Genomic DNA, 14,536 nt, shown 5'->3' on the forward strand with positions numbered 1-14,536 from the left:
AGTGTTTAGGTACATGCAGGTTCGGGATTTTGCCAGGAAGGAGATACAGAGCTTCCCAGAGGAACCGGCCTCCACATTGCTGGAGGAGGTGTTGACGACAAGGGGACTGGAGAAGGGGGCAGTGCCAGCGGTGTGCGGAGCTATTCTGGAAGAGGATAAGGCACCACTGGAAGGGATCAAAGCAAAGTGGGAGGAAGAGCTGGGAGAGGTTATAGAGGAGGGGGTCTAGTGTGAGGTGCTCCGGAGAGTGAATGCCTCCATCTCATGTGCGAGGTTGCGGCTGATACAGCTGAAGGTGGTATATAGAGCGCACCTCACGAGGGCGAGGATGAGCCGATTTTCTGAAGGAGTAGAGGATGTGTGTGAGCGTTGCGGGGGGGGGGGGGGGGGGACCGCGAATCACGTTCATATGTTTTGGTCCTGTCCAAAGCTAGGGGAGTACTGGAAGGAGGTGTTTCGGGTAATTTCCAAGGTGATGCGTGTGAAACTGGAACCGGGTCCCCAGGAGGCCATATTTGGGGTGTCGGATCAGCTAAGGTTGGAAACGGGAGGGAGTGGAGGCAGATAGGGAGCCTTCGCCTCGTTGATCGCCCAAAGGCTGATCCTGCTGGGATGGAGCAGCCTCTCCACCCAGTGCCCTGGCATGGCGGGGGGACCTGTTGGAATACTTGACCCTTGAGAAGGTTAAGTTCGAACTGAGGGGAAGCTCGGAGGGGTTCTACAAGTCATGGGCACTATTTATTATGCATTTTCAAGAACAGGATAACATCGAACATTAGTTTGGGGGGGGTGGGTGGGGGAGGAGGGGGCTGTGTAGATTAAGGGTGACTACGGGTAATCCCTGATTCCTTTTTGTCATTTGTTTATGTAAACATGTGGGCTGATGTTTGGGGGTTGGTGGGCGGATGGCATTGTTGTTATTATGGGCATTGACATATCCTGCTGATTATTGTTTATTGTTGATGGGTGTAAATGTGGGAGAAAATGCAAAAAAAGAATAAAAATATATATTTTTTTTTAAAAAGGTGAAGAAGGGAACTTGTGTGTAGATGCAGAGGCTGTGGGAAGGGTTTTAAATGAATATTTTGACTCCATGTGTACAAAGGAAATGGATAAGGCAGATATAGTAGTCCAGGAGGAATACGGAGATATTGGATGTGATAATCATAAAGAGAGAGGAAGTGCTTGAAGGGTTGGAAGTTAAGTTGAAAGTTAAGTTGGTAGAGCCAGATGGATTGTTACTGAGGCTACTGAAGGTGGTCAGGGAGAAGATAGCAGATGTCAGAGGATGATTTTCCAATCCTCACAAGAAACAGGGTACCGGAGGACTGGAGAAATGCAAACGTGGTTCCATTGTTTAAAAGGGGATCGCAGGAAATGCCAAACAATTACAGGCCAGTTAGTCTACTGTCGGTGGTGGGCAAGTTAGTAGCATCAATCCTCTCTCTTTTTTTTTTAAAAAAGAGGCAATTTAGCATGGCCAATCCACCTACCCTGCACATCTTTGGGTTGTGGAGGGTGAGACCCACGCAGACACTGGGAGAATGTGCAAACTCGACATGGACAGTGACCTAGGGCCAGAATCGAACCCGGGTCCTCGGCGCCATGAGGCAGCAGTGCTAACCACTGTGCCGCCATGCCGGCTAGTAGGCTCAATCCTGAGAGATAAGGATTAACTGTCACGTAGAAAGACATGGACTAGTTAGGGATAGTCAGCATGGAGTTGCTAAAGGAAGGTTTTGCCTCACAAATTTGATTGACTGTTTTGAGGAAGAGAGAAGAAGAGTTGATGAAGGTGGTGCAGTGGATGTTGTGCAGATGGATTTTAGTAAGGCATTTAACAAAGTCCCACTGGGGGCGGCATGGTAGCACAATGGTTAGCACTGTTGCTTCTCAGCGCCAGGGTCCCGGGTTCGATTCACACTTGGGTCACTGTCGGTGCGGAGTCTGCACATTCTCCCCGTGTCGGCGTGGGTTTCATCCAGGTGCTCCGGTTTCCTCCCACAAGTTCCGAAAGGCGTGCTTGTTAGGTGATTTGAACATTCTGAATTCTCCCTCAGTGTAGCTGAGCAGGCGCCAGTGTGGCGGCTATTACCCTTCACAGTAACTTCATTACTAATGTAAGCCTACTTGTGACACGAACAAGGATGTTAACTGGATTGACTAGACTTTGCTTGTCATGTGTAACGAGGTACAGTGAAAAGTATTTTTCTGCGAGCAGCTCAACAGATCATTAAGTACATGAAAAAAGAAAATAAAAGAAAATACATAATAGGGCAACGCAAGATACAAAATGTAACTACATAACACTGGCGTCGGGTGTAGTGTTAATCAGGTCAGTCCATAAGAGGGTCTTTTAGAAGTCTGGTTACAGCGGGGAAGCTGTTTTTGGGTGTTTGTGTTCAGAATTTTCTATCTCCTGCCCGATGGAAGAAGTTGGAAGAGTGAGTAAGCCGGGTGGGAGGGGTCTTTGATTATGCTGCCCGCTTTCCCCAGGCAGCGTGAGGTGTAGATGGAGTCAATGGATGGGAGGCAGGTTTGCGTGGGATGGACTGGGCTGTGTTCACGACTCTCTGAAGTTTCTGGCTGTCTTGGGCCGAGCAGTTGCCACACCAGGCTGTGATGCAGCCAGATAGGATGCTTTATATGGTGCATCTGTAAAAGTTGGTAAGAGTTAATGTGGACATGCCGAATTTCCTTTGTTTCCTGAGGATGTACAGGCGCTATTGTGCTTTCTTGGTGGTAGCGTCGACGTGGGTGGACCAAGACAGATGTTTGGAGATGTGTATCCCTAGGAATTTGAAGCTGCTAACCATCTCCACCTCGACCCCATTTACTTTGCTCCCTGAAGTCAATGACCAGATGGCAGATTGGTCAAAAAAGTAAACGCCCATGGGATAAAGGGCAATGAGGCAAACTGGATAAAAAGTTGGCTTAGTAACAGGAAATAAAAGGGTAATGGTCGATGGTTGCCCTTGCAAATGGAAAGTTGTCTCAAGTGGTGTTCCACAGAGCTGCGTTGGGACCCTTACTGTGTGTTATATATAAAAAATTTGGACGTGAACATTGGGGGCACGATTGGGAAATTTGGAGACGACACATAGATTGGCCGAGTGGTGGATAGTACAGAGGATGGCTATAATCTCCAGAGTGATATAGATGGATTGGTGGAGTGCAAGATAAATTGGCAGATGGAATTTAACACCGAGAAGTGAGAGGTCATGCATTTGAGGTCAAACGGTTATAAGGAGTACACAATAAATGGGAATATGTCAAGAGGGGTAGATGAAGTAAGAGATCTTGGCGTACAGATACACAGGTCCCTAAAGGCAGTAGTTCAATCTGACAATGTTGTAAAGCAAGCATATGGAATGTTCTCCTTCATTGGCAGAGGTATAGAATATAAAAGGATGTATGTTAGATTTGCATAAAACACTGGTGATGCTGTAGTATTGTGTGCAATTCTGGTCACCACATTACAGGAAGGACATAATTGCACTGGAGGGTGCACAGAAGTTTACAAGAATGTTGTCAGGGCTAGAAAAGAGTAGCTATGAGGAGAGATTGGATAGGTTGGGGTTATTTTCCTTGGAACAAAGAAGGCTGAGGGGTGACTTAATTGAGGTGTACAAAATTATGAGGGGACGAGATAGAGTGGACAGGATAAAATTAGTTCCCTAGGTGGAGAATTCTAGAACCAGGGGACATAGATTCAAGTGACAGAAGGTGTAGAAGGGACATGAGGAAGAACGTTTTTTTAGGCAGAGGATAGTTAAGAGTCTGGAATTCACTGCCCGAGTTGGTGGTGGAGGCAGAGACCCTAAGCGCTTTTGAAGAGCACCTGGATCTGCACAAGTGCTATAAGCTACAGGGCTATGGACCGGAAGGTGGGATTCAAAAGGGTGTCCTCTGGCGGGCATGGACAATATGGGCCAAATGGCCTCCTTCTGTGCTTTAACCTTTCTATGGTTTTATGGTTCGCACACTGTTCCTTTGCTGTCCCCCAAGGATCTCCCATTTATTTATTATTCACCTTAGCGACATTAAGGTTTTATTACCACACATGAAAACATGTTGCGAAATTATCAGACTGCTTATCCAACATCCAATACTTATGAGCAGAGGTGTCTTCCAATTTAATATTGGTTTATCTGAAGCTATTGTTTTCAGTCCTCCCTCCAAACTCTGCTCCCTAGATATGGAATCTGTCCCTCTTCCGAACAGCAATCTGAGACCAAGTCAGTCTGTTTGCAATATTAATGTTATATTTGATCCAAGATGAGTTTCTGACCACAGATTCATGCCATCACTAAGACCATCTTGTTTGACAATTCTATTGCATCCCAGGCTGGTCTCCCACATCTGTTTTCCATAAATCTCTCTCTACCTAATTTTTTCTCCTTTAAGGCGCTCTTAAACCTACCCATTTGACCAAGTTTTTGGTCAGTGGATCTAATACATCATGTGGTTTGGTTCACAAGAGTGAATCTGATACGAAAACTGATGGCTATCCTTGGGGCAACAGAGCCAACATACTAGGCACTGCTTCACTCACCCAACAGCAGTGTGGCAGCTTAGCAGCTGGCACAGAAACATGGTAGACATCCACATCTGGGAAGTCACGGATTATTTCCGGGATGTTGAGACCAACACAGGTCAGGTGGCTTCCTGTGGTACCATACATTGAACCCCCTGGCGTCCATAAGGAATACATCCTCCTCAAATAACACCATCAGCTGTCAGTTGACAAAGCACTCACACCGCCACAGGACTTCAAAAAATCCACACCCCTATCTGAAATCTCTTCACCCCGACTAGAACACACTCCAGGCCCACCTCTCCTGGTTAACTGCAAACACCACCAACCTCAATCTGGTAACTGGTCGAGGAAATCATCCCAGAAATAATCCTTGCGATTTCCCACAGGTGGATTTCTACCAGGTTTGTGAGGGCGAGCTCCTATGCCAGGTTGAGCAGCAGGATTCTGCTGTTGGGTAGAGCAGGGTGAGTGGGCTCTGCTGCCCCAGGGGATAGCCAGTTTCCATATCAGATTCACTCGTGAGTGGTGGCATCCCAAGGTTTCAAACTTCCATATGGAAAATATGGACAACACATAACCTCGAGGGAAAGTGACGCCACTGACTCCACAAGTGGAATACGAGGGACAGTGCGAATTGTGAATGTGGCTCTCCAAGTCAGTTCATTTCTCAAACCTGAACTTCTATCCAGAGAGATCCATTACTGGTGGCTTTACAACCAGACTGTCAGTGGAAGCCGTTGATTGGATCGTTAATCTCAACATCAAACTAGAAAGGCTACCCCAGCCATACAAAGTTATGTTACTGCGAAACAGCTTGGGACATTCTATTACTGTAAAGGTGCTTTATAAATAAGTTGTTGTAGACATCTACTTGCAAACCTCTGCCCAAACACTTAGTTATTATCCACAACTCTCCTCCAATTGTGCTGTTGGGACTCATTATGAGACAATGGTCTGTAAACTCACATCGAGCAATTGTTTGTGACATAGCTTGAATATTAATGCACCAACATGAAGACAAATCATTACACCAGTTCTTGTATTTCAACTTATAGACCACAAACTTAAACATTCGCTCAAATCTTATTAAAAGAGCTGCATGGAAAATAGTAAATGAAGTTATTTTGATACCTGATGGAAATCTTTACCGCTACTTTTACCATCGCCACTGAAATCCACGTGCGAGAATAGACAGCGTAATAAATGTCTGTCTGCCTCGGGGCCGTGTCGGTTCACAATCTGTAATTGACAAGAACATATTAATAGTTTTTTCAACCAACTTAACTACTCGGTTTCAAAGTATTTGAAAGGACAGTACATTAACTTAATACAGATAAAACAGTGACTCTGCAAAATTAGTAACCTACAGTAGCATGTTTCTACATTTTACTGGTTAGGCACTGTCTCAAACGGAATAAACACCAACTTATGATACTTTCTTAATCAGCACAGGGCGCATCCTGGTCTTTACAGCTAGGCAGCGATGTACGATAACAGGCTTCAAAATCTCCAGACTTTAATATCCAAGACCAACACAAAACTATCTATCAAGCTCCACCTAAATCTAAATTGGCCCAGCACATACAACTTTTTGGCAGAGTGAGTGTTCTTCACTCCCCATGACAAACTCCATCCCTCTCCCTGGTCACAATCCGAAATTTAACCATTCCAGTCGCAACCTTGGTGTCATATTGACAAATTAGCTTCTGATCACATGTTTGCACCATTACCAAGCCCACCTCACCATTACTACCCAATTTCACCCAGTCTCAGCTGTTGCACACGACTTGACTATTTCAGTGCACACCCGACTTCTCTCCCATATCCTACCCTCCTGAAATTCAGAGTCATCCAAAGCTTTGCTGCCTGTGTCCTAACATGCACTACCTCCAATTTACTATCACCCATATGCACTCACTTACACTGGCTGCTGGTTAAGCACCACCTTGACTTAACTCACTTTTAATCACTCCACCATTTACAGCTGTCCCTTTAAGGTGCCCTGACATTCCCTCCCAAAACCCAAACACCTCTCTCTCCTCAGTTACAATGCTCCTTAAAACCTCAATCTTTAGTCAAGCTTTTCATCACCTATCTTAATTTGTAAATGGGTGTCAAATTTTGTTTGATAATTTTGGAATGTTTTACTACAGTAAAGGTGCTATTTAACCCCCAAACCCAAAGATGTGCAGGGTAGGTGGATTGCCCACGCTAAATTGCCCATTAATTGGAATTTTTAAAAAGAAATGCAAGCTGTCATTTCTGTTGCAGATTTCCACTAACCTTTGTATGAGAAAGTGGTTGCGATCTTAAGCTCCACTTTTAAAATTCTGCCCCGTTATTCTGGATTCCTCCCCAGAGGAAGTAGCTTATCTGTACCTAGTCTATAAATTGCTTAATTTTAAAGACCTCCATTAGATCAATGCTCAGCCATCTAAACTCAAGGGAATACAACCCGAGTTTATGAAGATAGGTTACAGTTTTTAAAAAATATATATTTTTATTAAAGATTTTCCAATTTTACAATAAATTTTACAACAAAACCCAGATTAACAGATGATGCACAAAACCCCTAATCATGCCCACCCCATCCACCAAGATAAAAAAAAAGACAAGCAAAAAGAAAACCAGCACCCCCCCCCCAAAGAAATTGACAGTGACAAATTCCTTAAAGCAGGTAATGAATGGCTGCCACCTCCGGTAGAACGCTTCAACCGACCCCTTAACGGCATACTTGACTTTCTCCAGGTACAAGAATTCCATTAGGTCACCAAAGCATACCAAGGCTCTGGGTGGAGACAAAGACCTCCACTGCAACAGAGCTTACTTCCACGCAATCAGCGAGGCGAAGGCAAGGACATCTGCCTTCACTCCAGTCTGTAGCCCTGCCGTGTCTGACATCCCAAAAATGGTCACTAGAGGATAGGGCCCCAGTTCGATATTCAGATTTACTGACATGGTGTTGACGGAGGAGACCCAAACGCTTACCAGTTTAGGCAAGACCAGAACATGTGAGAGATTGACTGGCCCAACAGAATACCACTCACACCGGTCTTCTACCTCTGGGGAAAAACACTCAAACCTACTTTGTCAGGTGCGTCCGATGCACCACCTTAAACTGGATTAGACCAAGCCGCGCACAAGGTGTGGAGCTCATCCTGCAAAGGGCCTCACTCCGCATCTCATCAACCATTGTAGGTCCCAGCTCTCCCTCCCACTTCCTCCAAATCTGAATCTTCAGACTCTATTCGCCCATAAATACCAGATGTGTTGCCATCTTCCAACCCCACCCGAAGTATCCTTTCCAACAGAGATGCCCGCGGGGCCTCGAGAAATTATGGAACGGACACCCACACAAAATTTCTTATCTGGAAGTACATCTCCTCCAAGCGGGCAAACCGTCCCTTTACAAACAAGTCTTCGAATCTCTCCAGCCCATTCCCTTCTCACCCCCGAACACAGTGTCTGATTTTGACGGTTCAAATAAATGATTGGCACAGATAGGAGCCAGCTTCGACACGGCTCCAAGCTTAAATGCTGCCTGAATGGTCTCCGTCTCCTTAATGTAGCCACGAGCACCTAGTTTGAGGAGTACCCAGTCAGAGAAAACAAAAATGAGGCTGTCACCAACACCCCAGACTGGATTCCCTACACAATCTCGCCTCGATCTGTCCCCGTGCAGAACCTGGGTCACTGCACCATCCCAGAACCTTCTCAGTGTTAGCCGCCCAATAATAATAATAAAGCAAATGCAGCAGTGCTAGGCCCCTCCGGCTGCCTATCCAGTTGACGAACTACCCTACATACCCTACAACTTGCCCACGCATACAAACACGATGACAACCTATTAACCCTCCCAAAAAGGATTTGAGGAAGACATTGAAACAAAAACCTTGGACAAATATTCATTTTGATAGACTGGACTCTGCCCGCCAAGGACCGAGGAAGGTTGTCCCACTTTTGCAGATCAGACTTAACCGTACCCACCAGACTTGCGAAGTTCAATTTAAGCAACTGGGCCCAATCATGGGCCACCGGATTCCCAGCTATCTTAAGCTAGAGCAGGCCAAGCGAAAGGGAACATCCCCAAGTTGGATCCCATCCCTGGAGCGGTTGACCGGAAAACATTCACTATTTTCCAGATTCAGCTTGTAGCCCGAAAATGAACCAAAGCTCCTCAATTGCTCCATTGTATCACCCAAAGTGGGGGCGGCTCCATAACATAAAGCAGCAGATTGTCTACATAAGGAGATACCCTATATGCTCCATGCTTCCCCCCCCCCCCCCCTCCTTATCCCTTTCCACTTACCCAAAGCCCTGAAGGCTAAGGGCTCAATAGTCAATGCAAATAAGAGGGGAGACATTGGACACCCCTGTCGGGACCCCCTTTCAAATGGAAGTATCCTGAACTCAAGGTATTGGTACAAACACGAGCCAAGGCGCTATACAACAACCATACCCATGAAATCAATTTTGGCCCTAAACTGAACCTCTCCAAAACTTTGAATAGGTACCTCAACTCCACCCTGTCCAATACCTTCTTGGCATATAAAGACACATTCACTTCCGGTGCAAGCTCCTCAGACGTGGAGAACACCACATTCAACAGCCCCTGAATGTTGGTTGACAACTGCAGCCCTTGACAAAGCCCATCTGATCCTCCACAATCACCTAGGGGAGATAGGGCCTTACCACCAATACTTTAGCCAGTACCTTAGCGTCCACATTTAGCAACGAGATAAGCCAGTATGACCCACACTCTGTTGAGTCCTTATTCTTTTTCAGCAGCAAAATGGAGGCAAATGTGTAGCAGGCAGGGATCCCTTGGATAGTTGTTAATCATGTCCTCCAGCAACAGGACCAACTAATCTGCAAACTACTTATAGGATTCCACTGGAACCCATCAGGCCTAGGGGCTTTACCCATTTGCATCTGCCCAATACCAGCCAAAATCTCCTTAGGGCCTAACGGGGCATCCAATTCTTCACCTCTCTCAACCCCTGCCTCCGGAAACTCCAACCCATCTAAAAACACTGACACGTCCAACATGCGCCGCGCCCCCCCCCCCCCCCCCCCCCCCCCCAGCTACTGAACTAACGGTTGGCCTTCTAACCATACTCATAAAAGAGTCCCCCTTGAACGCCGCAACTGTTTCACCACCTTCCCCGTAGACAACAGATCAATCGGTGTCTGCAGCTTTTTCCTGCTTATCAGGAACTCCAGGGTAGGGTCACACGAATACCTGTGGTCCACCTCCAATTCCTCAACCACCATTGGGCAGCATGGTAACACAGTAGTTAGCACTGATGCTTCACAGCGCCAGGGTCCCAGGTTTGATTCCCGGCTTGGGTCACTGTGCGGAGTCTGCACGTTATGCCCATGTCCGCGTGGGTTTCCTCCGGGTGATACGTAGATACATAAAAGATAGGAACAGGAGGAAGCCTTTTGGCCCGTCGAGCCTGCTCTGCCATATATCATGATCATGGCTGGTCATCCAACACAATAGCCTAATCCTGCTTTCTCACCATAGCCTATGATCCCATTCTCTCCAAGGGCTATATCTAGCCACACCTTGAATATATTCAATGTTTTAACATCAACTACTTCCTGTGGTAAGGAAACCGGGTGTTCCACAAAAACCAAAATACGTGGTGTTAGGTGAATTGGACATTCTGAATTCTCCCTCCGTGTACCCGAACAAGCGCCAGAGTGTGGCGACTAGGCGATTTTCACAGTAACTTCATTGCAGTGTTAATGTAAGCCTACTTGTGACAATAATAAAGATTATCCTTTGCTGTTCCGCCCTTATCTCCCTCTCCATATGCAGCTTGAACGATATGATCTCTCCCATAATCACCATCTTCAAGGCATCCTAAACTGTGGATGGCGAGACAGAATCATTCCTATTGAATTCCACATACTCACCAATGGCCTTGGACATGCGCCCATAAAACCCCAAATCCACCAATAACCCTACATCTAAACTCCAAGGCGGGCGCTGAATAGGGCCCAACTCCAAAACATGATCAGAGTTCACAATGACCGAATATCCTACCTTCTTCACCCAAGGGCGAAGAGACCTACTGACCAAAAAAAGGTCAATCCTGGAATACACCTTATGTACGAGGTAGAAGAACGAGAATTTCTTATCCCAATCACCTTATATTCAAGGAGACCAACCGAACTGGGGGCTCCCACCACACCCTTTAATCCGGAATTAGCCATTTCCACTGCAACAGATTAACAAACACCTGCCCAGCAGATGTCGTCCCAACACCCAGATGCCCATCAAACCAACCCACTAAACAAAGGAAATCCCATGGTCACCTTCAGAAGACTAACCCCCACCCCCCCACCAGCTCTGAACCAAACAGCCATGTTGATCACATTCCAAAGAATACCCCCTCCGAACCAACTCCCACCCAAACAAAAGCACTTGGCTTATTGAACCAAAAAAGATGTCAAACAGGCTATAGCCCCTCCCCCATTCTCTAGCTAAAACTTTACGACTAGCGAGGTAGCCCCTCCCCAGGGATGAAAAAAAAAGAGAAAGAAATACCCCTACCAGTCTCGGCTACAGAAATGTAATGCCTTAAAGAATATTTGTCATCCTAAGACATCACAATAAACTAAGCAGCAAACAAGCCAAAATTAATCTTTCATAATGAAAACCATGAAAACTGGGCCCAACCATGAGCCACCCAGATTCCCAGCTATCTTAAGCGCATCCATCATTCTCAGACATTACACCCAAAAGTATCTCTTCCTAAAATATTTTAAATATAAAAAGGCCTGTCATTTAATGCAGAATTATTTTGACTCAAAATTTAATAAACAATAACTTTCAGCAGACTTATAACATAGAACAGTACAGCGCAGTACAGCCCTTCGGCCCACGATGTTGTGCCGAACTAGTCTGAAACTAAGATCAAACCAGCCTACTCCCAATCATTCTAGTGCACTCTATATGCCTATCCAATAACAGCTTGAAAGTTCCTAAAGTGTCCGACTCCACTACCAAAGCTGGGAGTGCGTTCCACGCCCCAACCACTCTCTTGAGAAAAGAACCTACCTCAGACATCCCTCCTATATCTTCCACCATGAACCTTGTAGTTATGCCCCCTTATAACAGCTACATCCACCCAGGGAAAAAGTTGCTGAACGTCCACTCTATCTATCCCTCTCATCATCTTATACACCTCAATTAAGTCACCTCTCATCCTCCTTCGCTCCAATGAGAAAAGCCCTAGCTCCCTCAACTTTTACTCACAAGACCTACCCTCCAATCCAGGCAGCATCCTGGTAAATCTCCTTTGCACCCTATCCAATGCTTCCACATCCTTCCTATAATGAGGTGACCAGACTGCGCAAACAATACTCCAAATGTGGTCGAACCAAGGTCTTGTACAGTTGCAGCATAACCTCACGGCTCTTAAACTCAATCCCCCCGTTAATAAATGCTAACACACTATTGGCTTTCTTCAGGGCTCTATCCACTTGGGTGGCAACTTTCAGACATCTGTGGACATGGACTCCGAGATCTCTCTGCTCCTCCACATTCTTCAGAACCCTGTAATCCGCATTCAAATTTGTCCTACCAAAATGAATCATCTCACACTTATCAGGGTTAAACTCCATCTGCCACTTTTCGGCCCAGCTCTGCATCCTATCAATGTCTCTTTGCAGCCAATAACAGCCCTCCACATTATCCACTACTCCACCAATCTTGGTGTCATCAGCAAATTTACAAACCCAACCTTCAACTCCATCATCCAATGCATTGATAAAAATCACAAATAGCAGAGGACCCAGCACTGATCCCTGTGGTACACCGCTGGTGACTGGGCTCCAGGATGAAAATTTTCCATCTACCACCACCCTCAGTCTTCTATGTGATAGCCAGTTACTGATCCAATCGGCCACATCTCCCTCTATGCCATGCCTCCTTACTTTCTGCATGAGCCGACCATGGGGCACCTTATCAACGCCTTACTAAAATCCATGTACACGACAGCAACTGCTCTACCTTCATCTACGTACTTAGTTACCTCCTCAAAGAATACAATCAAACTTGTGAGGCAAGACCTACCCCTCACAAATCCATGCTGACTATCCTGGATTAAGCTGTATCTTTCCAAATGATCACAAATCCTATCCCTCAGGACCCTTTCCAATAATTACCCATGACCGAAGTGAGACTAACCAGCCTATAATTCTCAGGGTTATACCTATTCCCTTTCTTGAACAAGGGGACATTTGCCTCTCTCCAGTCTTTTGGCACTATTCCTGTCGACAGTGAGGACATAAAGATCAAAGCCAAAGGCTCTGCAATCTCATCTCTCGCCTCCCAAAGAATCCTTGGATATATCCCATCAGACCCAGGGGACTTATCCATCCTCATGCTTCTCAAAATTTCTAACACATCTTCCTTCCGAATATCTACCTCCTCCAGCCTACCAGCCTGTATCGCAATATCCCCTCAACAACATGGCCCCTCTCCTTTGTGAACACTGAAGAAAAGTATTCATTTAGGGCCTCTCCTATATCTTCAGACTCCATGCACACGTTCCCACTACTGTCCTTGACCGGCCCCAACTTCACCTTGGTCATTCTTTTATTCCTCACATAAGTGTAAAAAGCCTTGGGGTTTCCCTTGATCCTACCCGCCAAGGACTTCTCATGCCCCCTCCAAGCTCTCCTAAGCCCTTTCTTGAGCTCCTTCCTAGCTATCTTGTATCCCTCAAGTTCCCTAACTGAACCTTGTTTTCTCATCCTTACATAAGACCCCTTCTTCCTCTTGACAAGACATTCAACCTCTTTTGTAAACCATGGTTCCCTCACTCGACCATTTCCTCCCTGCCTGACAGGGACATACATATCAAGGACACGCAGTATTTGCTCCTTGAACAAGCTCCACATCTCAATTGTGCCTTTCCCTGACAGTTCCTGTTTTCATCTTATGCTCCCCAATTCTTGCGTAATCTCCAAAGTGCTCTCCCACAACCAAATCTAACACTTGGCCCGGTTCATTACCCTGTACCAAATCCAATGTGGCCCCACCTCTTGTCGGACTGTCCACATATTGTGTGAGGAAACCCTCCTGCACACACTGGATAAAAACAGCCCCATCCAAACTATTCGAATTATAGTGGTTCCAATCAATATTTGGAAAGTTAAAGTCACCCATGACAACTACCCAGTGACTACCGCACCTATATAAAATCTCCATTGCAATCTTTTCCTCCACATCTCTGTTACTGTTTGGGGGTCTATAGAAAACTCCTAACAAAGTGACCGCTCCTTTCCTATTTCTAATTTCAGCCCACACTACCTCAGTAGACAGATCCTCCTCAAACTGCCTATCTGCAGCCATTATACTATCCTTGATTAACAATGCTACTCCTCCACCTCTTTTACCACCTTCCTTAATCTTACTGAAACATCTAAACTTCAGAACCTCCAACAACCATTCCTGCCCCTGTTCTATCCACGTCTCCGTAATGGCCAGAACATCGTAGTCCCAGGTACCAATCCATGCTTCAAGCTCACCAACTTTATTCCTAATGCTCCTCGCATTGAAGTAGACACACTTCAAACCATCTTCATGCCTGCAGGTCCACACTTGTGACCTTGGTACCTTCCTCAGTACTGCACTACCCTCAACTTGCTGAACTCAAGCAATGCTATCTCCTGGACTACAAATCAGTTTCCCATCCCCCTGCCAAATTAGTTTAAACCCCCCCCCCCCCCGAAGAGCTGTACCAAATTTCCCTCCCAGGATATTGGTGCCCTTCTGGTTTAGGTGTAACACGTCCTATTTGTACAGGTCCCACCTTCCCAAGAATGTGCTCCAATTATCCAAGCAGCTGAAACCCTCCCTCCTACACAATCCCTGTAGCCACGTGTTTAACTGCACTCTCTCCATGTTCCTCACCTCGCTAACGCGTGGCACTGGCAGTAAACCAGAGATTTTATTTTTTTTTTTAAATTTGGAGT

At 46.0% G+C, this 14,536-nt stretch overlaps 1 protein-coding gene across 10 annotated transcripts in view; it reads right to left on the reverse strand.

The window, feature by feature from the left end:
* cnot1 (CCR4-NOT transcription complex, subunit 1) overlaps positions 1-14,536 on the reverse strand; it is a 277,488-nt gene that overhangs the window by 240,882 nt on the left and 22,070 nt on the right. For all 10 annotated transcript variants that reach the window (XM_072518616.1, XM_072518624.1, XM_072518622.1 and 7 more), the window contains one exon: positions 5,672-5,779. In XM_072518616.1, coding sequence (XP_072374717.1) covers positions 5,672-5,779 — 108 coding nt within the window. The remainder of the gene's footprint in view (positions 1-5,671; positions 5,780-14,536) is intronic.

The sequence above is a fragment of the Scyliorhinus torazame genome, chromosome 10 (assembly GCF_047496885.1).
Source record: "Scyliorhinus torazame isolate Kashiwa2021f chromosome 10, sScyTor2.1, whole genome shotgun sequence".
In the NCBI taxonomy this organism is placed as follows: domain Eukaryota; kingdom Metazoa; phylum Chordata; class Chondrichthyes; order Carcharhiniformes; family Scyliorhinidae; genus Scyliorhinus; species Scyliorhinus torazame.